We start from the raw sequence: 24,258 nt of genomic DNA, 5'->3' as shown, positions 1-24,258 counted from the left end.
AAGATGCATTCTTGCTCATCATAACTATATACTTAGTGAGTTTGTTGAATAACCAGCAGCAGAGAAGATTTTCAAACAAATTCTGCATTTTCTCTACATAATCAATAGAGCCCCACCCTAACACTAAAACCCCTGACCCTGGGGCCATGAAATTCATAATTTTGCAAAAGGCATTCTTCCTCATCATAAATATGTACTTGGTTTGTTTATTTATTTGATATACAGGAGCAGAGAAGAAGATTTTTAAAGAAATAATGCATTTTCACTATATAATCAATAGAGCCCCACCCTAACACCAGAACCCCTGACCCTAGGGCCATAAAATTCACAATTTTGAAAGATGCATTCTTGCTCATCATAACTATATACTTAGTGAGTTTGTTGAATACCAAGTAGCAGAGAAGAAGATTTTCAAACAAATTCTGCATTTTCTCTACATAATCAATAGTGCCCCACCCTAACACGAGAATCCCTGACCCTGGGGCCATGAAATTCACAATTCTGCAAAAGGCATTCTTCCTCATCATACATATGTACTTGGTTAGTTTATTTGATATACAGGAGCAGAGAAGAAGATTTTTAAAGAAATAATGCAATTTCACCATATAATCAATAGAGCCCCACCCTAGCACTAGAACCCCTGACCCTGGGGCCATGAATTTCACAATTTTGGTAGAAGACTCAATGCTCATTACATTCATGCTAACAGTCTAACTGCTTGATGTCCAGGAGTAAAGAAGAAGATTTTTTAAGATTGCACTAATTTTAGTGGTTTTGGCCCCACCCCACAGGCCCCAGGGGGACAGGGACCATGAAATTCACAATTTTTGTTCCCCTTCACCAATAGATGCTTTATGTAAAATTTGGTGGAAATTGGTTGAGTGGTTGCAGAGAAGAAGCTGAAAATGTTCAAATGTTAACACACGATGCACGACGACGGACGAAAACAGATAGCAATAGGTCACCTGAGTTTACTCAGGTGACCTAAAAAGAGGAAAAGATTGAACTGGATAAGTCGTGCTTTGATGATGAGACTCAATTTTATACCTATGATCGCAAAATTCTTGAGTCAATCTTTTGATTGAAAAAGGATGGGGAATGGCATTGGGGCCTGTAGAAAGAGTGAGTGAAAGTGGGGACTGATCTTATATTATCCCCAGAACATGATCTTGTAAATTAAAGATCTTAAGTACAAACCTGCAAGCAAAGGATTAAGTACATGTAATATGGTTACATAAATGTACATCATATTCTTATCAAGCCTTTAGTAGTATGATGCGTTAAAAAATCCAAGTATTTTTTCTTCATTTCCTACAGTGCAAAGAGTCATCAAATAATGTATTCTATCCAACAAAATTCATGTATTCGCCAATCTTTTAGGCATGTTTCCATTTTATACAGTTTTAACAAATATAAACCAGGAATAATTATCTTTAAGTATTAAAATTTCTGGCAATTTTCTTTCTTTTATAACAATATGTTTTACATGGCCTTGTAAAGCAATAAGATTGGTGGTTAGGGGTCACAATAGAAATAGTTTTGGTCAATGTATTTTAAGCAATAATGATTTACATCTCGGTATCTTTCTGAAGCAGCAAAATGACTTTTCGCACCCAACGTTCAATAAGATGTACAAGATCCTAGATTTTGTTAATAAATTGACTTAAGTAATACGGACTCCACGACTAATAAACCTCAAGTTTCTATTTTTCTCTTGTAGATTATTTAGAAGCCCACCATTTTCAAACGAAGTATACCACCATTTTTTATTATTTTTTTTACAATTTCATCTTCTCCAGAACCAATGGGACAATTTCAACCATACTTGACACAAGTATCATTGCGTGAAATAAGGCAAGATGCTTCGTCACGTTACTCATATTGATGTAATAAACGTCTAATATGTAAAACATCTAAATTGAAACAAATCTGGGATACAATGGTGCCGTTTATTTGATTACACTAAAATAATGTCGAGTAGATATGTTGTTCACTATGATAAATTGTTTTAAAAATGTCTTCAATACTCGTCACACATGTATATATAACTGAAAGCTACATCAAAGTTTTCTTTCTGATCATGTGGGCGTTTATGAAAAAACTCTGCCTGGTAACAAATAAAAACATGTTAGCAAATAAAGAAGCAAAATTAAGGCCCACTGAAATTCAAAAAATTTTTTTAGACAATTTGGTCTTCAGAGAATTCATACTTATAAATTTTGTCAATGAGGAAATTTATCAAATCAAATAAAACATGGCGAAGAAATGGATTTAAATAAAACATTTTATTTAGTAACTTCAGTTAAGTTTTCATAACACAATAATCAAATTTATTATATCATACCATGCAAAAAAATTAATGAAAGACAAATGTTTAAAACATTATTACATCAAGGAATGAACCTATTAAATCTTCTATATTTCATAATCTCACTCTACCTGCAAATACATGTACATGACTGTACAAACACCAATGCCTTTTTAATATTATATTTATTTATTTGATTCAAATCTAACTGATCTTTTCAAATAATCTCTTTATTTTTAGTACAAAAATTAAAAACAAACAAACAAACAAACATATATTGAAGTTCAATAGAAGTAGGAAAAATAAGGAGAAGCAAAACACACCCTAGCTAGTATGATCAGATTAGATGAAAATCTTAAGATCAACAAAATTATCTACAATGTGCATCCATTTCAAAATTTATATAAGCTTGAAATCACCTAAAAAAATTTAAGGGAAAAAAACACCAAATCTTTTCAAGAACTGTAAAAAAGAAATCCATCTTTGTTCCTAACCAAAGGCGGTAAATTTTCTCTTCACAAGTAAATGAATGCCTATAAGTAGATCTAGAATTATAGGGTTTTGGTACTCATCTAAAAAAAAACTTCACACAGATTTTTTGTTATAATCATATTAATTCAAGCAAAGATAATTTCACATTAATTTAGAAACAAAACATACATTATCATTCATTTCATCAAGAAGTTGTTCTTTTGTAAATTACTTATGTCTAGAAGATTTTCAAGGTCTAGATCACTGGTAATATTTCTTCTTGTTTCACTTTTCATATAAATGAATTTTATCAGAAACAATTGTATTACATGTATATCATTCTTAATTTAAAGTTATAGTTTAATAAAAATGTGTCCAAATTCTTAGGCATGATTTTTGCATAAAATTTTGATGGAAAAACAATAACATGTAAATGCTGAGAGTGCATGACTATAAGTACTATTTTACGTAATAACTTAACAAAGCAATGCTACAATTCAAAGTGTAAATCAATAATTTTAAACATGTTAACATTGATTTCTATGTGAAGAAAAAAAACTGAAAATGATTTTTTTAGAACATCTAAGAATGTTTTACAACTGTATGTAGGTTCAATAATGTTGTGAGCACTCTCTACTTTACTGAAGTTAAGAAAGACAACCGGGGGTCTACACATGAGGCAAATAATGCAGGAATACAAATATAATGTTTCTCCAGACAATGATTTCAATATCATGTCTTTAGTTTGAGGGGAAAAAAGACAAAATAGAGTTAATCATAATCACCAACATATAATGTCTACATGTTTATAAATGAGAGAAATAATGTTTTCCCAAACAATGATTTCAATATTTTGACGTTAGTTTATGGAAAAAAAAAGAAATTTAATCACAATCACACACAATTAATGAACAGCAAAACAAAGAAAGACAAACAAATCGGGAACATAGCGTTAATGTCAGCAAAAACACAGGAAGACAAATAAAATGGAAACATTTGCTAAATTATGGTAAATGTCTAAGCAGCAAATAGATATATGTAGAAAGGCACAAAGAAAATCTGGGTAACAGAATAACAAAGCAGCTATCTCAATAAGTATAATTGATGCAATAATTATTTTTTATGAAATCATCAAAATTCATGCTAAAAAAGGAAATAGAGAACATTAACTATATTGAATATACTACAAGATTTAGAACTCAAGGCATTATACTATATAGTCATGATAAATAAATAGAATTTACATGTTGTATAACATTTTTTTAGTTATTCTTTTTTATGTTCTACAGGTAGTACAATTTTCAAAAGCTATACTTATTAACAATAAAAAAAAAACAAAAACAATAAATAAATCAAAATAATGCCTCTTCAATTAATGTCTACAGAGTCATGTACAACCTGTCAAATGTATACTGGTTTTTTTTCTGTTTACTAATTTAAATAGGGTAATACATTGGATATCTAATACATACAAACATTTATCAGCAAAAGTTGGGCATAAAACAGCATTTATGTAAGACACTAAATAAAAACTGTACATTTCAAAAAAATGTTTAAAAAATATCCCCGATGCATATTTCTGTATGAATACAAAAAAAAAATCATTACCCCAGAGTGATATTGTCTACTTTGTGAAAATGCTGTGTTTCTATTAAGTACCAATAAAGCCATTTTTAGGCACTTATATTTCAGTAAGATGAAATAAAATTACATTATGTATAAGCAAGGTATTTAAGCACCACTAGAAAAGCTCTCGTTTTAGTAAGATTAAATACAGTAACTAAACCACAAGCAAATTACAAAATATTACATGTATAAACCAAAAATTTTACTTTAAAAAAATCCCAACATTTTGCTTCACAGATTTACCTGATGGAATAATACCCTTATTGTGTGTACATATACTAAAATATTAATACAGTGAGGAACTAGGAGCTTATAAAAAGCCAGTCTTCATGTACCCCCCCCCCCTTTTTTTAGCAAATATGTGACTGAAGAGTTCATGTAGAAGTAGAATACATGTAAAGTTGTGGTGTGATGCTCATTTTAGAATGCCAGGATTATTAGTGTGTGATCTGACAAACAAAAATAGGTCAAGTGGTCCAAAGAGGTGTGTCCTGAGTGAATTGAGGCAAAATAGTAATCAAGAAAGTTTTAGCCCCCATTTCAATTTTTCTCTTTTGCCCTCATTACAATCAGGGTGAATTTAAAAGTGTACAAATTCACAAAAGACAGCATCAAGTCTTCACAATAGCAGTGTCTGGGCAAGTAAAAAAAGCCAAAAATAACATGGGCAAATATCTCTGTGTACGATACACTAAGCATGGAAGTAAAGAATTCATGATTTTATTATTTGTGAAGTAATTCTTGTGCCTTGAAATTTATGATAACATGACTGTATATAACATTCATCTTGAGATGGTATACTTGAAAGGATAAGAATACTGGTAGCTTGAAATCAACTTCTAGCATGCTATCCATTATGGATAGAATAAAATAAAATTCAGTTGACTGCACATAAACACAAGGACAAAAGGAAGTTTTGTGGACTATTAAATAGCATGATTTTCACCACAAAACACCATGAATACTTTGGAAAAAGAAATATTTTTGCATAAAGAAAATTTATAAACAATATATCTGCATGGTTCTAAAATCACACACTGGTCTACAAACACTGAATAGATCTATTAAATCCATCCTTAGTATAAGTCTTACAATGACTTGCTATGAGGAATGACTTGCTTTAGGTTGCAAAATGGATGCTATATTTGTTTGACTTGTTGCTTGCTCTGTGTTGCTGACCAGACCTGGTTGACTTGGATCTGCCGCTATGTTGCTGTTTGATTGATTTGTTGCTGCCTCTGTGTTGCTGTGGAGACTATTTTGACTGGTTGCTTGGTTTCTGTTAAGATTAGAGTCAGCCTGATTGTTTATAGATCCCACATTGCTGTAGGTGGCCTCATCTGTTGCTTTAGGCATCTGCAGTGCCTCCTCATAAGCTGGTGGGGCTATGTCTTTGTAATCTGGCGGTGCTTCATCCCCATTAAGGATCACTATTGGCATGTTAGCGTACGGAAAGTCAGTCATCACAAAATTATTGTCTGCATGGTCTCGTAAATGTTCCAGCTCATCTGTGTGTTACAGAAATACTTATTTCATATTTTTTAAAAATATCTTTCTTCATCTATGGTACTTCATTAAATTCTAAATTACTAATTTTTGACCATGTCTTTCTGTCAAATTCTTCTATGTAAGTGTTTTCAATAAAGAACAGTGTATTTTGACACGTCCCAAGAAAGAATATACAGGGATCATGTTTTTGATGTGTTTACAGTAAGTGTCTAATCACTTCTCTATGATTGGTTTTATGTAAAAAGCCACCCTACCTGAATCACTTCCTTGCTGACTTCCACGGCGGGAATTTGCTGCTGTGTTTTCGATGTCTTTGGTCTCGCATCGAAGTTTAACAAACTTGTACACTAGAAGCAGCAGTGTAATGGCCGCCGCAACAGCAATAACTGTGACTCCAATCTTGACTCCAACAGATATACCCTTCTCCTTAGCTGCACCACCTAAATGAAATAACCTTTTTAAAATATACATTTTCTTCTTTTAAATGTATAAGATGGGTAAGAATGAATGATGGTGCCATTTGTTATGCAAACCTCTACTTTCAAAAAGACCTTTTGCTTTGAAAGATTATATGATTCCAATTTGTTTTTAAATTCAAAAGGAAATACATAAATACTGTAAATTCCCACATTTTCGTTCTCTCCATTTTTATGGGTTTAGAGAAAAGAAATTTGAGAGGATTTGATTTTTATAAAATTCCAACAGCTGCTACCATTTAGTTTTAGAATAGACTTAATTTGGATATAATTATAATCTGGGCTACTCAGCTGACTTTATGATTAAAACATTAGATCAATGGCATGCAAAAAATTACAATGAATGAAAAAATTACTCCAAATGAGTACTCCATATTAAGTTAATTAAGGATTAGTTGTTATAGTCCCTTCTGACTGATGGTGATATCCTCAGAAGCTTGGTTCAGTCACTGTCTCTACTATGGTATCTTGAATATTGACAGAAACTGGGCAGCTAGACCATACCTGAGCGCTGAATGCTGATCCTAAAGTTGTAATAATCCTTGTCATTGTCTGGTCTCCTGAATTGAAATCGGACTACGTATCCTTCCTCTGTGTATAGAGTCGCCGGTTTGGGACTCCCACATGTTAAGATGGCCTAACGGGATTAAAAAAAGTTACTCTTATATTAACTACTTATCTGTGTATAATTAAGAATTCCATCTTGCACAAACTAAGACATGCATGCTGCTGAATCAATTACAATTAAAAAAAAAATTGAAAATGTACGTCAAAAGTATTGGTTTGGTTCAGATATAGCGTTTTCAGTTGCTTAAAGGAAAGTATGTTTCTATAAATTCAGGGTTAGGGTCATTCCCTTTTTTCCACAAAATCATTCTTTTATGTCACCTGCAGCATTCATGGACCATAGCATTAGCGCAGTATTAATTCATACAACTTGAAGCAAGCAAGGTTTGTATAAAAAGCACAGCAAGTGTGCAAATAACTGAAAGTCTGACATATAAAGTTAGAAGCTTGCATTTTGAAGGAGACAATAAAGAAAAGATCCTCACCATTTCTTTAACGTCTTTAGTAAAGAACTGTGTGGAACTCTGATGAAGTTTGAGGGAGACATCACACGCATCCTTGGCGATGTTAAAACTCTCAAACTCAATCTGCAGGGCCTGTTTACTGTTTGAATCCAATGAGGAGGTCATGAACTTCATCTCACAGTCTGTCACCCTTTTATTAAAGATGCTTTTAAATTTGTCGACAAAGAAGGAGTCTGATTTTGACTTGGCTAGCAGGATGACCTCCTCATTTAGCATCAGAGTCTGGGTGTGAGCGCCATTCTCAGGGCAGTACTTGGTCTGGTCAAAGGCATCTGTAAGGCAAGGTTATCTGTATGTCTGTATGTGTGCCATAAAGCAGGAGAAGCATTATCATATTATCTCAAAGTACAACTTTACTGATAGCAGATTATTGGGCACTATAAAGCTTTGCTTAGTGATACATTCATTAAAAAGGTTTCACATAGAAATGCTTAGATAACTGATTATAATTATGCTTCAGATAGAAATGTTTCAATTGTTTAATATGCATTAAGTTCCATTCCAAGTGGATATTTCAAATTCAGTACATTTTAATAACAGTTGTTTTAATCACATGTTGATAATCTTTTTTTTTTCTCTGTTAAAAATTGCCATCTTTAAATCACTGATTTCAGCATAATCCTTTAATACAAACATGATTAAGGTATTTCCATCCTTTTTATGATGTCATTGGTTTTTGCAAAAAACTGTTATTTATTTAAATTCATACCTAATAGAACAATATCTTTTGGAAGAATGCTTCTCGATAGGTGAAATAATAAATATTATTAAATTAAAGAAATTGAAAAATGCACATTTTCTTCATTTAATCAATTATTCAATCTTCAAAAAATGTTGACAAGGGCAATAACTCCCTCTCAGGTATCTTCATTCAGGCATTTTCTAATTTGCACTTCTAATGTAAAATAGTTTCCCTGATGTTCACAATTCAAAAGTATCTGATTAGTAAGCAAGTAATAAGAATTTTCAGCATCAGATTTATGCATTTGAACCAATTTTTACATAATTTTTATAATATTATTTACAAAAAACGTACGATTTTATGGCGACCATACATTTTTTACAATAGATGGTACATTTAAACAATATTAAATGAAAATAAATGCAGTTTTTATACTTTGAACCTGAATTGTGAGGGTAGAAAGACCTTAAATGATACAAAATTTTCCTAGAATGATTTTGAAAAGATTTCAAAAAAAAAAAAATCTTTAAAAATCAGAAATACTGTAAACAGGGAAATTTTTGCCCCAGGTTTTATTTTTGCCCCTTTTGCCCTATCTTCATTTAGGTGAATTTAAAATGATGCGAATTCACAGAATACTGCAGTATAATTTCTTTAAACAAAGCTATAACTGGGCAAATTTAAAACGGGGCAAATTTTTTTGCAAATGTGAAAGGGGAAAAATAACATGGGGCAAAAATAATTGTGTAAAGTATTCAAAAAAATCTTGAGGTTAAGAAACCAACTTACAAACTTTCTGTTTGAGGCTGGCTTCCACGTGGTCACTGATCAAATACACGATAAGAAATGAGAGCAGTACGTCCATTATAAATCTGGAAGAAAAAGAACTCGTAGGCACTTCCTTTAACTCCGAAAATTTAAACTTTGTTTTTACTGTAACTCATTTTGTAAAATGCTTCTAATGGATTACTTCAAGGATTTTTTTTAATTTATGATTTGTTACTTAAATCTTATAAATGCTCAAAGAATTATACGTAATAAGAGTAATGAAGTTCACTGTAACATATCAATTTTTCAATAAAACAAAGCCAATTGACTCATTCAATCACAGAAATGAGAATACAAAATAATTTAAACATGTTAATCGAAAAGAAGTCACTGAATGCATACCGGTATTATCTAATTCACACATTATATTCTACATGGAATCATGTATCACATACTCACATAGAAATGTTAAACACATTTTACAAACATCACACATTAAACACATGTTAAACAGCTTGTGAAAGTTGGGCTTTAGTCAGTGAAAAATGTTACAAGCTTCGGTCTTCCGATTTGAGATTTTTATACTCATGATACTTGTCACTATTTTCGGGCAAGATTTTACAATCTATTATCAAATTGAATCAGTAGCATACAATCAATTGTGTAGTCAATACATTTAGTTTGCAATTGATCTTTATAAACTAAAGGTCAAATTATATAGAGTTAGCCATAGATATCCTTGTAAATTAAAATTATATTTAAATAAAAATCTGAAAGACAAACTTCAGTTTACACTTAGTAGGAAAATTTATCTTCCTTTTGCAAGAAAAATAGAGGAAAATTCCTAAGATAAAATTAAAGGAGAACCCAGTTTGTTTGAAAAAATTTTTTGGGAAAAAATATCAGCAAATATTGAATTTTCAAATTCTCTGTCGATTGTTGTTGAAGTGCTACCTGCAGCGACATTTTTTTCTGTAGTCAAGCAGCGACTACTGTAACTACATTATAAAATGTACTATTGGGTAAAATATATTGTTACTCTTATATATATGGTTCTACCACAATTCCAACCAATATGAAATAACATATACTCAACAGATCCATGGTGACATATTGCATATTGTCATAAATTAATTTCAGTGTCAGTCACAAGTAATATCTAATTGAAGGTATACATTAAAACATGCTTATAGCTAACATGATTATAAAGTTGACGGCCACGCTTACAGCAAAGAGATTTTCATTCCCACTGGCCTTAAAATACATGTATATAATTGTGAACTTAAAGGTTATAGTGAATAACGCTTATATAACAAAGCAAAATAGTCAGTCCCAGGTATCCCTAGCATTTTGTTATAAGCCTGTTCTTCTTTAAAGCATACCTGATAAGAGTACATTAGTTATAAGCAGTATAGTACTTTTAGCATTATAATTTAACATTCAATCCTCATGATCCTCTTAATATAGTTATTATTGTCTCACTCAATTGAAAAAATAGTCACGTATCTTTTTCTGAAAATTTTCAGGTAAGGAAATGGAAGCTTAGAAATATTGAATATAAATTTCTATTGTTGATTATATAGTAAGTTATTTGTGAGTACAGTGGACCTTCAGATATATCCGGACGTCAGATATCCAGATGCCTCAGTATCCGGATGACTTTTCATCGGAACGGATTTTTTAAAAGTTATTTTGTCTTGTTTTATAATTGGTAATGCAGATATCCGAACACTTCACATATCAAGACAAATTGACTAGGAACCAAAGCGTCCGGATAAATGAGGCTCCACTGTACCTGTAAATGTTAAATATATTTATTTTTCAGTAGATTTTTGTCACTTTTTTTTATATATAAGGATAAAAGCTTAAAAGTTTGGCAGTTTCACATTGGACACATGTATAAATATTGTGTGCATGTGTACCATAAGTACAATGATGATTCTGTAAAATCAATATCGTTCTGGCAGAACTATAAGCATATATAAATGAATCTGTGCAATCAGCCCATTGAATCCGAAGCTAGTGAATAAATTTAATGATCTTACTGTATCATTCTCTGTCCAACTTTAAAGGTTTCGATAATTTGTTGTAACCAAGAGTACATGTTCAGGAGGAATAAATCAAATCCTCATGTTCCAAATTTTCCTATTTCGTAATCTCTCCCTTTTTTTAAATTACAGTAGCTTTCCTACCTGTTCTGAAATTTATTACCTCTCTACCCCCTTCCCCCTCTTTTTTCCCCTTTATTCTCCCTTCCCCATTTCTATTCCCCTTCTCACCCTTTACCACCACCCCCCCCCCCCCCCCCTCACTAATGATTTTACGGTTTGTTCCTGTTTTGCACACATTTGAATTACAGGTAATTCAAGTGTGATGTATACAAAACATGCACTTTTAATTAGCAATATTATTTAACATGTGTAATATGTTACATAACTGTTTATTCATAAAATAGTGCAGTATTGTATAAATTCATAACTGCAACTGTTTAGCACTAAACTCATCTGTGATTTTTAATCCTTTTATAATGAAATTTCCTTTAATAAATTAATTTCTCCCTGAGTCCCTAATGTAACTGCTACAGTGCAGTCGTGCTAACCAATGTAAAATGTATGATGGATACAGTAACACCTCTAGTGAAGTCAATCTTTTACTTAATGGCAATGTTTTCTGTAACAAACATGATATAAAGGCTAGTATTCAAAGCCACAATTACATTGTACATAATAAGGCAAAAGCGTTTTTTTTTTATCTAGCAAACTGAAGACAATGGTACAGTTGTTAATATTAAGATGCAGAAAGTAAACAATGTTAATTGCAAAAAAGCAGTATGATTTAATTGTTCCAGAAAACAGGAATTTGGGCAGATTTAGGCAGTGTCAAAGAATGTAACCATGCACACATTTCACAAAAACAATGCTGACAGGTGACAGTGGATGCAGAGTTTGTGACCTTGTTCATGTGAACAAAATTGATGTCTGATGAGATCATTCTACATTGGAATCATACCGAAGAGGTACTATAATAAATATACACCTAATCTCGACTGAAATTTAACAATCTAAACTGTATAATATATATTTGGACTGCTGTCTTAAAAACTCCACCAACCCTAAGCCAAGATTTCTTCCACAATATAAAGAGGTTGTTTATTCATTGTATTTCAATTTCGTAATTTTCACATAATTGCATTTTTTAGGTAAAGTCACTAAAAGTGCAATATCAGCTGTATATAAAATTCTATAAATAAGCAAGTATCTGTATTAATAAAACACAAACAAATACATTGATCGATTGCTGTTTTAAGCATTCATAAATAATCTGAGATTGGCTCTAAAGCAGAGAAAACAGGGGTTCCACCAACTCAATTGACCAGTGCCTCAAATATTGTAAACACTCACTTCAAAACAAGCTTCTGACTCACCTCATATTTCAAATATCTTTATCAGCGAATTTCCATATTTCACAACATAAGGTTCAATAAATAAGCCACATCTTCTAGGTCTATTAGTAAAAATTTGAAGTTGTTCACTTGTTTACTTCTTTCATGACTAAGTTGACCTAAATCGATATTCTTCTTTGCAACTGTGTTTTCTAGTTCCATACTTTAAAACGTTTCGATGACAAAGATTAAAATTAATTTTTATTTAAAAAAAATAATATAATGGAAAATGGTTGAAGTTTAAAAAATGTAATCCTGCTCAAAATGTTTTCTTTCAAAAATCTAAATCACTTGTGGATTCGATAGAAGGAGCCAAGGAGCAACAAAATGAGACAATTCCGGATTTTAAAACATTAGTTGTTCGACTTTTATTCTCTCCAATCATCACGCCCCCACTCAAAGAAGGATAAAATGTAAACAACGTCAGCAGTAAATGTCAGAAGCCTAGATCATGGCTACAGTTTTTGAGAAGAAAAAAGAGACAAAAGTAACACTTGATGACACTATACCGTTAAAATGTTGGGTGGAATCAGCGGAAAAACGTGAGGATCACATGGTATGGCTTGTGTGTGTGAAAGTGAAAGTACATTTTTATCCATATGCATGCATGTGATGATTATCCACAACTAATTTCAGACTAGAGATATTAAACTGAGTATATCAGTATTTTAGCTTTATTGTTAGTATCTTATTTTCTGATGTTTTAAATAAAATTGTAGATATCCAGTGAATTTTTTTTTATTATCATGATATTTAAAAAAAAATGAAAAATTGTCTCATTAGCATCATCATGATCCTGACATGCTCTTCTCTAAGCAGCTGTTAAAGCAGGGCTCGAGCTGTGATTCGCCATTGTCGCCAATTGCGAATTTTTTTCAAAAGTGGCGAAAAGAAATTCATCAGTGGCGAAAATTATTTTTTTAGATGTACCATGTACAAAATTTGTGTAGTCCCGTTTAGCTCCTTTGTTTATGCAGTGTACACAGATAAGTCCCTTTGTTTACTGTAAACTGTCCAAAATTGGTATTCAAGGCAAGCTTTTACGTGTCTTAAAAGGATTGTATAAAAATGTTAAAGCATGTGTAACTTCTGAAGGTTTATTGAGTGACATATTTAGTAGCGATCTCGGTTTAATGCAAGGCGATGTACTTTCACCCATTTTATTCAACAATGTATGTAAATGACTTTGAAATGCACTTTTTAAATAATGGATGTGTACCATATGAAATTTCATCACTGAACCTTTTTCTCCTTATGTATGCAGACGATATGGTGCTCTTTTCTGAAACAGTTTCTGGTCTGCAATCACTGTTAGATCAACTATCAAGCTATTGTGAAACATGGAAATTACAAATTAATGTGGACAAATCAAAGATTGTTGTTTTTAGAAAAGGGGGGATAGTGAAAGAACTTGAAAAGTGGTATATTAATGGTGAAAAACTTGAAATTGTTGATCATTTTACATACTTGGGCATTATTTTTAATTATAATAATAAGTTTTCTCGAGCTGAGAAACATCTAGCTGAACAAGGTAGAAAAGCTTTATTTGTTCTTAAAAAGAATATTAGAAACATGTATTTTAATCATGAGACATTATTGTCATTGTTTGATTGCTTTGTGGGCAGTATCTTAAATTATGCGTCAGAAATTTGGGGTTCACTTAAATCACCTAATATTGAAAAACTACATCTTGATTTTTGCAAACATATTTTAGGTGTTAAAAGGACAACATGTAATGTAACTGTATATTCTGAATTAGGACGATATCCTCTGCTTTACCACAGAATGTATAATATAATTAAGTTTTGGAAGAAAATTCTTGATCAAAAAAATTGTGTCATCCAACATTGTTACAGTGTTTTACATGAGTGTGTAGAAATGCATAATGCAAAAAACTGGTTGTCAAATGTTAAAAGCATTTTATGCAATTTGGGTATGTTTGAATTATGGGAAAAACAAAAAGTTGAATGTGTGGACCTTCCTATCGTAAAGCAAAGAATTTTTGACCAGGCAAGACAGAATATTTTTTCTAAAATTGATAGCTCTAAGTAAGTGTTCTTTTTACAGATATTTAATTGCAAATCATAATCTACAATTTTACTTACGGAAACCCATACCAATAAAATATCAAAAATGTATTTCTAAATTGAGACTGTCATCACACCAATTGGCAATTGAAACAGGTCGATATAGTAATACAGAAAGACACTGTAGATATTGTTTGTTGTGTTCAAATTATGTTGAGGATGAATTTCATTTTATTTCAATCTGTCCAGCTTTATATGAAATACATGGTAAAAAATACTTAAAGTCTTATTATTGGAAAAAAAACCTTCAATGTTTAAATTGTTGCAACTTTTTAATGTTGAAAATGTTAAAGAACTATGCAATTTAGGAAAATTTATCTACTTTAGCCTAAAAACTAGAAAAGACATGTTAAATTAATCATTTATGTCATATATATACAATTGTTTCATATGTACATAATAATCATATTCTCCTGTAAACCTGTGCAGTCATGTTTGTATTTGTTTGTACTGATGAGCTATAATGCTCAAAGTCAATAAAGAACTTGAACTTGTTTACTTAATTAATGCAGCAGGGTGTGAAAACTGAAACCTACAAGTAGGAAATCACGTCTCGCTTGAACGAACAATGCTGACTAGGTAACTAGCCTGGGGCAATAAAGGGATACAAAATTGCTTGAAATGATATAATTTGGATTAAACAAGTGGGGATAAAGTGTTAATGGGAGATGAAGTTAATAAATAAAAGATTTTTATCAACAAAATCTGGATCTATGTACATGATGTGAATTGAATTGAACATATTTTATTGACAATTAAAGCCAAAAGGATAAGACACAAGTTCTGACAACTTAGATAGTCTTCTCCTCATACAAAATTTTTTATACTATTGCCAAAATAAAGAACAATTATTTTCGGTAACAATTAGTAGTGTCAAAGACAGTAAACTCTTGATACCAGAACACAATACTATATATACAAAAAATTAAGATTTTTCAGAGAATCGACCACACTCTTTTAAAAAGGTATGAATAACTTTAAAAATTTCTACATTTTGTTGATCAAAGAATGAATCAACACCCCATAACATCAAATGGACATCTATAATGTACAAATTGTTGAATGATAATAACTTATTCATTAGAGAATATCTTGCTGTTGCATATTTTCTACAAACAAAAAACAAATGATAGGAATCCTCTATTTGTCCACATGAGCAATTCGGACTGTCAATTAAATTACAGCGAAATAGGTCAGAATTTAAAATACAATTATGTCTTAACCTTGTGTGAATAATATTCCAAAATCTCTTACCAAAAGAAAAATACTTTGTAGGTTTTACAATATTGCTTGACAAGCATTTTTTAAAACTTTTCATAGAAGTTGCCTCCCTTATGTTAATTTTAATTGCATTCCACTTTCTAACAGTATCTGGAATAAAGGATTTATTGAATAATTCTAATCTGCATTTTGGCAAGGAATAATTGGAGGAATTTCTAGTAGAGTATTGTGAAATGTTGCCTCTAATATCAGGTACTATATTTTGAATATAAGTAGGTACTAAATTATTGTGTATTTTATACATTGTTACTAGATTTGTTCGATTTCTCGGTACATGATGTAGATCTTTTTTTTTAAAACCGAAAGTAGGGAAACATGATGAAAATTGTAAAGAATGGCTTCAAATTTTACCTACTGAAAATTGAAAAATGTGTACATTATTATACCGTTAACTGACAAAGAATTAAACAGAAATTGGTTTGGAAACAGAATTAACTTTAGTTAGTAAATTACACTGAATTATTTACAATAACATGAGCTTGCATATTAAACCCTGGAGTCTCCAAGTTGTTAAAATAAAGTCAAGTTTCAAACCTAATTTTCATTTCTTTTTAATTTACTTCTCTTCACAATTTAATTAATGAAATGATGAAAATTTCTATTTTTAAAAAATGTCATATTTTACTAGGTCTGTAGCCCCCCCCCTTCCCAGGTGAAAAAAAAAATGTAAACAAGAGGACATTTTCTGTCAAAAGTTGGCTGATATCAATACAATATCAAATTAATTGTGTAATTCCAACATTATTATTTTTTTTCTTTTTTTAAATGGATACTACCATAAGCTTTAAACATTACAATTTTGAAACAATGTCTGTGTCAGATAAACATAATAAAAAAATTGAATAAAAAAAAAGTGCATTGCATTGTCGAGAAATCAGATGTACGTATGCCTTTCCTTAAAGATTGTGTCGCGAAAAGTGGCGAAAAATATTTTCGGTCCAGTGGGAGCCCTGTGTTAAAGGTTGTGAATTTGTGAAAAATTCACATACGGTTGAAATATTTGAATTTTGAGAATGTATATTTACATTTAACTGTAGTGTATTTCTGCGATTTTTTTCAAATACTGTATTTAATTTATCTTAAAGCCGCTTAATCCGAAACAGGCACATATTATCTTACACAATAAAAGTACGTCATTACATAGAAAATATATAAAAATGAATCATAAGATTGATTTAATAGTTTATTACAACAATCCTTACAAGGAAAACATAGATCAAAAATCCTATTGACAAACAGAAGTTCCTGAAGGGAACTTAAGATCTGTTGTGAAGTCACCTTTGAAAAAAAAAATAAATTTATCGGTTATATCTTATTAAATTATGAAGATAATTCAAACCTTCAAAAATTTAAAATTATTTTTTTAACTTTTGAATTTTGATATCTTTTAAAAGAAAAAGACTTTGGGGATATAATTTGACAAAAGTTGAAACAATTTATGGACAATTATATTTTTCAAAAAAAAAAAAAGAATATATTTTTTCGCAATTAGAATCGGACTAAGCGGCTTTAAGGAATAACTGTTAGTTTCATATATTTATTTTGAGTCTGGAGAATATTCTTCTGCAAGAAATTTGACATGCATTCTCAGTCTCTCACTCCTTCCCTGCACATGTTTCTTTTTTAAACCAGGCCCATCAATATACCAACAGTTTTATATTTTAAAAAAATGTTGTTTTTTTTCATGTGTAGTTTTATCTCAGACATGGAAAATTGAAATGTATAGATGTTATGGATGTAAGCAATACCCTTGTGCATTTGAGTTGCTGATCAATATTTTTTGTTTCTTGCCTTTTATATGCTTCATAGAATAATTTACTGTGTATTTAATATCTCATCCTCAGAAATACTGTGTCAAAGTACAGAGAGGTCCTATACCAGAACACAGCTGGACAGTAGACAAACGTTACAATGACTTTGTAGCCTTGGACGGTGAATTAAGGATCTCCAATATAGAGCTGCAACTTCCTCCCAAAAAAGTGTTTGGTAATTTTGACAGAGAATTTATTGCAGAAAGACAACAAGGATTACAGGTAGGAATGCATTTCTTTCAGTCTCTGCTCTTATGATCAGCAAATCATTGATCAAAATGATGATGAAAAGTTTGCTTAAGTTTGGTTCAATGACTTGATGTATAAATGTTAATGTAACACAGTAACAGACTGCTAAAAAAGGGGAATTAAAGAAACCTTTTTAAATTTTCTTTTTTCAGTTTTAGAACTGACTTGTAAATAACTAAATTAATGCTTTTTTTTTATTGCATAGCAGTTTGTACGCAAAAACGTCCACATCATTTTCCAAATAAAAAAAAAAAGATAGGAGAGGAGAGGGAGACAGGCGTAATACTGTAAAGAGTACTTATCATTTTTGCAAAATATTAGTAAATAAAAAATAAATGAAAAACAACAGAATCACTTTTAGGGGGAAAAGTATTATACACCTCACTGAAATCAAAAGATTTTCCCGGATTTTGGTTTACTATCGAATATTGCTGATATTTTTTCTAAGTGTAATTACATTCTTAAAGTTTCTCTGTTGTAGATGTCACACTATAAAACCCCAGTCGGTTCACTTAAAACAAACGATAATTTTATTTAATGCCAAAAATTTCAATTTCTATTAATGGTAATTAACTTCCAACCACAATGCTTAACTTCTGTAATGATATCCCCCCTATTTTAACCTAATATCGGATTCATGCGAGACTTCAAGAATCATAATTCAGCTTTATGTATGAACATCAAAAATCGAAAAAAATTGTCAAATTTTGTTTAACCTTAAAAAATAATAATAAGGCCTTAACACTACCTTAAAACCAGTAGTATATTTTACATGTTTTTTATAATTGTTGAAAAAAAGTTTAAGATATACCAGATTTGTGAATATTTATGAACATTCAGTTTAAAATGTATACAATGTTCATAGGTAATGTGCAAGAAAATGTGTTGAAAAGAATTCTTATGTCTTTGTTATTTTCAATCTTTAGAGATGTATTTTTAATATTAATGTAAGCCTTACTATCAGTCGATTACGTGGTCTGTAGACCTACACCAGTCTACCACTCGAACCAACTACCGTATGTTAACCATAAGTATTTTGTCGAGTTTCAAAGGTCTAAAATTGTTTTAGTGGGTTCGCTTTTGGACAGATCTTTTCTCATGTTTAAGTGACTGTCCGCATTTTGTACAAGGAAAAAACAGACCTTAAATGTGGCTGCGTAACAAACTGAAAAAGTGTAAGAAAAATACTACTAGTGTCAGAAGGGTCAAGCATGCACATCGAAATCGTCGAAAATTCATCAGACCCCCAGCCTATCCAGGCGTCCACATCAAATGTACCCTGGCTACGCCCCTGCACAGTACCAGTTAATTGACATCATAATAAAAATGATAAATCAGAATGAGACTCCCTCAGCATGCGATTGATTAATAGGAACTTTTATCTTTCAGGACTACCTTGTTGCTGTTGCTGATCATCATGTATTATCAAACACTTTATACTTCAAAAAATTCCTGGATTCTACAAATTATGCTGTTAATATTCCAGGTAACCTATACTGAAAATTAGGTTTTTTGAGGTTAGTTAATGTTTTATGTGCATTGTAAGACATGTACTGAGTGACAAAAAGAAATTCACCAGGACATTTTCAATATTCATTGATGTTAAAGTTGATAAGAAAATACAAAAAACAGAGGGAATTAAAAGATGAAAGCATTAAAATGGTTACAGGGAATCACTGGACAACATGTAGAAAGTCCTCCTTTGATTCCTAAATTGTATATTGGTTTCAGTGTTAAGATTAAAAGAAAAGTACATGTACAATACATGTATTCTAAGTTTCTAACTGATACAGTACTCTTATAGTTTCATGCAATCAAAGAGTGTATAATAATTTTATCAGAAACTCTCTTAGGTACATACATTTTGTACTTTATCAAGATCATTTACATAATTTTATCTCGCAGTATCATGTGTACCGTATATACTCGCCTATAAGTCGGTTGTATTTTTTGACGTTATTTTGGTGGTTTTTGCTATTGACCCGCTTATAAGTCGGTACAATTTTTTTGCCAAAATCTGGTGACAATTTCAAGTAAATCCATTGATGTTTTAACCTGGTTTCAATATTTTTCGAAATGACACTTATATTAAATCTTAAATTATTAAACATAATGGCAATGTCACTTAAAACACAAATAATATTATTAAAATATGTAAATACTAGCACTTTATATATATAATCTAAGGATACATAAATTATCTTATATATCCAAACATTTTCTTTGATAATCGTCGGAAATGCAAATAAGATACTACCTTTGAGCCTCCAGAAAAATACCAATCTCTTTATGGTTCGCCTATAAGTCGGACCTAGAGTTTAGACGAATATTTAACTCCCAAAAGACTGACTTATAGGCGAGTATATACGGTACTTTAATTACATCTTGGGTAAAAAAATAATGTTGATTTTATTACACTGCTTTATTGACAAATGATGTACATTAGCCACATCATGTACATTACCTAATATTTTATGTACAGTATTTAAATACACATGTAGCTGCTGTCCTTATTTTTTATTATACTATCAATGTTAACAGAGTTGGCATTACAACATGTATCCATGGTGTTTAGATCAGAGAAAAAATGGGATGTAGTGGAGCCACTGCCAGATATAGGTCAGGAGGGAACACACTCCATCTCTCTCTCTCTCTCTTTCTTTCTCTCTCTCTCTCACTCTTTCTTTCTCTTACTCTCTCTCTCTCTCTTACTCTCTCTCCGTCTCTCTCTCTCTCCCCCCTCCCTCTCCCTCTCTCTCTGATTTGTTTCTTTAGATTTTTGTGAATCATTCAAAATATTTCAACTGTAATCCGTGCACATTTAGACTAAGCATCTGATACAACGTTTATATACATCCATCAATTATACTTTTTCTACAATCTTAGGCTGGAGAATAAGGAAGAGTTATATTTTAGTCAAGCCTTTAGATCAGCCCAAAGTTCGTCAAGTTCTGTCCTGGGTTTGTATTGATTAAAATTGTGAATTTGTAAATTAACATAAAGCATGCATTGCCTATATATAAGAATAATTTAGTCCTTGGCTTGCATTCAGACAGAAAAAAGTGAATGCCATGCGCATATACAGATGTCTCAGAATTTTAAACTGTCTATCTTTTAAAACATGTACAATTAAAAATTAAATTAAAATCAATTAAAAACATCGATTTTGTTAATTTTTTACTTGTATTATGATATTAAATTGACAAAAGTATTTTATTAATATTAGCAGAACTTTAATTTATTAGTTGTTGCCTCTATATGAATCTGTGTAAATTTCAGAGTGGTTTTGGTCCAGATAAATATATTCCTGAAAAAGAATTAAGTGCCATAATGAAATTATTACCCACCATTCAGGTAATTATGTTCTTATTTCTCATAGCATAAATGCTGTATATTTGTGGATCATTAAACATTACATAGATGCATTCTTTTGCTTGCAATATTTTCATTAGATTTGAAATGTGTTTAGGCTAAATAAAAAGTTACTCAGTGTCTGAGAGCAACAATACCTGTGTCCAATACACTTTCTTACTTTCTGTATATTATTATTGCCCCCCCCCCCCCAAATACCACATTAAACCAAAGGCATTCATCCTATTTTGTGTTATCTTTATAGATCTTGCCAACTTACTATTTCCAGCTCACCTGTTCTTTTCTATTGATGGCCTGACTCTTCATTTCTCCCATGGCTTCTCATTCTTTTCCATCAATGGCCACTGTTTGATAGCATTTATCTAAGATCATGTTTCTAAACATATTCAGTAGCCTCGAGCCATTCTCCATTTGTACATTTGTAATCAAAGAAGACCCTGCCTTATTTTACAGGTTTTTTAATCAGTTCAGTATAATCTCCTGTTTCAGCACCCTCAGATATGCCCGGTGATTTTTGCTACTACGACAGAGAGCGGGGGGTTAACTATAAGAGCCTTTCAGGAGAAGGGCACCTTGAGAGACTCTATCTGTAAATGCAAACCAAAGAACCACTTCTTAAAAAAGTACACAAATCCCAAAGCATACTCAACATTAGACTTAAATGCAGTGAAGATTGTAGGAAAACAGATTCTTGATGCCTTGAAGTTTTTACATGAAAAAGGATTACCATATGGTAAGCTTTAAAAACATTTTTTTTTAAATCCAGGATGTGTTTTCATACATAAAAACATGAAAAACCAACATCAAAACCATGAAAAGCAGAAAAAACATTATTATGTACACATAACAACTTGCTATAAATTGGCCAATGACATTGTACGAAGTACGACAACCTATGTTTTAGCATTACTTGAATGAAATTTTTGAACTCAAAGTTGATCCATTAACGAATACACCTGTAGTATTTGAAACCCAGGTTATACTTTCAGGTCACCTGCATGCAGGCAATGTCTTGCTAGAGGGTGGGAGATGTTGCTTGTTAGACATAGAGAACTGGTTATTAGGGCTACCTTCTTATTACAGACCATTCTTCACACAATACAAGAAAATCAATGTAAGTATCCATCAAAATGTGACTTTAACTTGTATTCATAGAGTCAAATCAAGTTAGCACAAATACTTTAACTTTCTAAATACTAAAATGAATTGATCAGTTATTAAATACCCAGTGCTTATGCTTTTATTTAAGACCTGTGGCTTTAAACAAGTGCACTACTATTTAAAACTGTTGAACAATTGACCTGCTTTATTTCAGACCTGTGAGTTGATTGACGTCTACTGTTTTGGTCAGCTGTTGTATAAGTTGACATGTTTTATTTCAGACCTGTGAGTTGAGTGACGTGTACTATTTTGGTCAGCTGTTGTATAAGTTGACATGTTTTATTTCAGACCTGTGAGTTGATTGACGTCTACTGTTTTGGTCAGCTGTTGTATGAGTTGACATGTTTTATTTCAGGCCTGTGAGTTGATTGACGTCTACTGTTTTGGTCAGCTGTTGTATGAGTTGACATGTTTTATTTCAGACCTGTGAGTTGATTGACGTCTACTGTTTTGGTCAGCTGTTGTATGAGTTGACATGTTTTATTTCAGACCTGTGAGTTGATTGACGTCTACTGTTTTGGTCAGCTGTTGTATAAGTTGACATGTTTTATTTAAGACCTGTGATTTGATTGCCGTTTACTGTTTTGGGCAGCTGTTGTACGAGTTGACATGTTTTATTTCAGACCTGTGATTTGATTGACGTGTACTGTTTTGGGCAGCTGTTGTACGAGTTGACATGTTTTATTTCAGACCTGTGATTTGATTGACGTGTACTGTTTTGGGCAGCTGTTGTATGAGTTGACATGTTTTATTTCAGACATGTGAGTTGATTGACGTGTACTGTTTTGGGCAGCTGTTTTATGAGTTTACATGTTTTATTTCAGACCTGTGAGTTGATTGACATGTACTGTTTTGGGCAGCTGTTGTATGAGTTGACCTTTGGAAAACAGCTCTTGGCGGCCACCTGTGATTCATTCCCTCCATCTTCTCCACCAGAGATCAGTGAGTTCTTGAATACTTAGGAACAATGCTGTGGATTCCTGAATATTCGCGTGGAATTTATTATCACGTTATTTCTCGAGAAGACCACACATGAAATAAAATTACTTGCATTTATTTTTATGGTGCTGAAATCTATGTAAAATCCCTTGATCAATAGTTTATTTGCAAATTATCATTCTTGGAATATGACATTGAAGAACCCATTTTCGATAATATGTACCAGGGGTACTTGCAAAAAATAAGGAATCTACAGTATTTATCTGACACGATTTAATTTGCCTTCTTATGTTTTATCAACAAATTGTTAATAGGCTTTTTATTTATTTTAAGTTACTTTCATTTTCATTCTTACCTTGTAATTTGACTTTATGTGTTAGGATCTGTCTTGGAGTCCATTCTGTCCACAGAGGCCTGTAAGGGTGGCCTGCCAACTGTTGACGACCTTCTCTCTCATCCGTAAGTTAACCAGCTTCTTATGCTATACACCTTTGTATCTTTATTTGAAGAAATAAATTTAAAAGGCAAGTATCTATTATCTTAGGCAGTCTGAGCATTTGTGCTACTTGTACTACAAGTGTATGAATTAAATACAGCATGTGACATTGAAATAAACTGAACTCTCTGATCTTATCATAGGTTCTTTGCTGGGGTGACTCTACCTCCCACAGATAAACCAGTTCTGAAAATCCCCAGCAAGTTAAAAGAGGCCATAAAGAATGCAAAAGATCAAATGGAGAGAAGGCTGAAGGAGGAACAAAAAATTGTAAACATTTCTTCTTTGATTATTAATCAAACATTAAAAAAGGATTAAAACTGGCAAAAGTTTTAAACTGCAAACATTACATTAAAATGATTTGATGCAGAATTTTCTCTATATAATTTAAGTATTTTTTTTAAGTTTGTAGAGAACAAAGTGCATGTAGTTATTTTGCTGTGTTTCATTGTTTTCAAATCACCTGGTTATTGAATTTGTTTTATCAGA

At 31.6% G+C, this 24,258-nt stretch overlaps 2 protein-coding genes across 3 annotated transcripts in view; one reads left to right on the top strand and one right to left on the bottom strand.

Moving 5' to 3' along the window:
- Nucleotides 1–5,313: 5,313 nt before the first annotated feature.
- Nucleotides 5,314–12,514, bottom strand: LOC134255220 (uncharacterized). Its single transcript, XM_062737732.1, has 6 exons — nucleotides 12,356–12,514; nucleotides 8,953–9,035; nucleotides 7,443–7,753; nucleotides 6,895–7,027; nucleotides 6,169–6,354; nucleotides 5,314–5,913 (listed from the first exon to the last, which is right to left on the bottom strand). Exons 1-6 carry the CDS (start codon nucleotides 12,358–12,360, stop codon nucleotides 5,507–5,509), a joined length of 1,125 nt encoding a protein of 374 aa, XP_062593716.1. The 5' UTR covers nucleotides 12,361–12,514; the 3' UTR covers nucleotides 5,314–5,506.
- A 67-nt stretch (nucleotides 12,515–12,581) lies between these two features.
- LOC134255216 (PX domain-containing protein kinase-like protein) overlaps nucleotides 12,582–24,258 on the top strand; it is a 16,542-nt gene continuing 4,865 nt past the window's right edge. The window contains exons 1-12 of one of the 2 annotated variants that reach the window (XM_062737725.1): nucleotides 12,582–12,929; nucleotides 17,586–17,774; nucleotides 19,191–19,287; nucleotides 20,343–20,420; nucleotides 20,688–20,761; nucleotides 21,081–21,155; nucleotides 21,663–21,906; nucleotides 22,163–22,287; nucleotides 23,159–23,276; nucleotides 23,654–23,732; nucleotides 23,913–24,039; nucleotide 24,258. The exon at nucleotide 24,258 is cut by the window's right edge and continues 83 nt beyond it. In XM_062737725.1, the coding sequence (XP_062593709.1) occupies nucleotides 12,825–12,929; nucleotides 17,586–17,774; nucleotides 19,191–19,287; nucleotides 20,343–20,420; nucleotides 20,688–20,761; nucleotides 21,081–21,155; nucleotides 21,663–21,906; nucleotides 22,163–22,287; nucleotides 23,159–23,276; nucleotides 23,654–23,732; nucleotides 23,913–24,039; nucleotide 24,258 (1,312 nt within the window). In that variant the 5' untranslated portion in view covers nucleotides 12,582–12,824. The remainder of the gene's footprint in view (nucleotides 12,930–17,585; nucleotides 17,775–19,190; nucleotides 19,288–20,342; nucleotides 20,421–20,687; nucleotides 20,762–21,080; nucleotides 21,156–21,662; nucleotides 21,907–22,162; nucleotides 22,288–23,158; nucleotides 23,277–23,653; nucleotides 23,733–23,912; nucleotides 24,040–24,257) is intronic. The other variant, XM_062737726.1, reaches the window with a different exon arrangement.

Source organism: Saccostrea cucullata, unplaced genomic scaffold, assembly GCF_032062105.1.
Source record: "Saccostrea cucullata isolate Sc308-1 unplaced genomic scaffold, CSIRO_AGI_Scuc_v1 ctg127, whole genome shotgun sequence".
Taxonomy (NCBI): domain Eukaryota; kingdom Metazoa; phylum Mollusca; class Bivalvia; order Ostreida; family Ostreidae; genus Saccostrea; species Saccostrea cuccullata.
This window is presented reverse-complemented; position numbering and strand designations above follow the sequence as displayed.

What these genes read in the sequence shown, in the direction of transcription:
- LOC134255220 (XM_062737732.1), bottom strand. An exon ending in CAGCCTCAAACAGAAAGTTT is followed by an intron (nt 7,754 to 8,952) that starts GTAAGTTGGTTT and finishes CTTGCCTTACAG; the next exon opens with ATGCCTTTGACCAGACCAAG. An exon ending in TCAGCAAGGAAGTGATTCAG is followed by an intron (nt 5,914 to 6,168) that starts GTAGGGTGGCTT and finishes TGTAACACACAG; the next exon opens with ATGAGCTGGAACATTTACGA.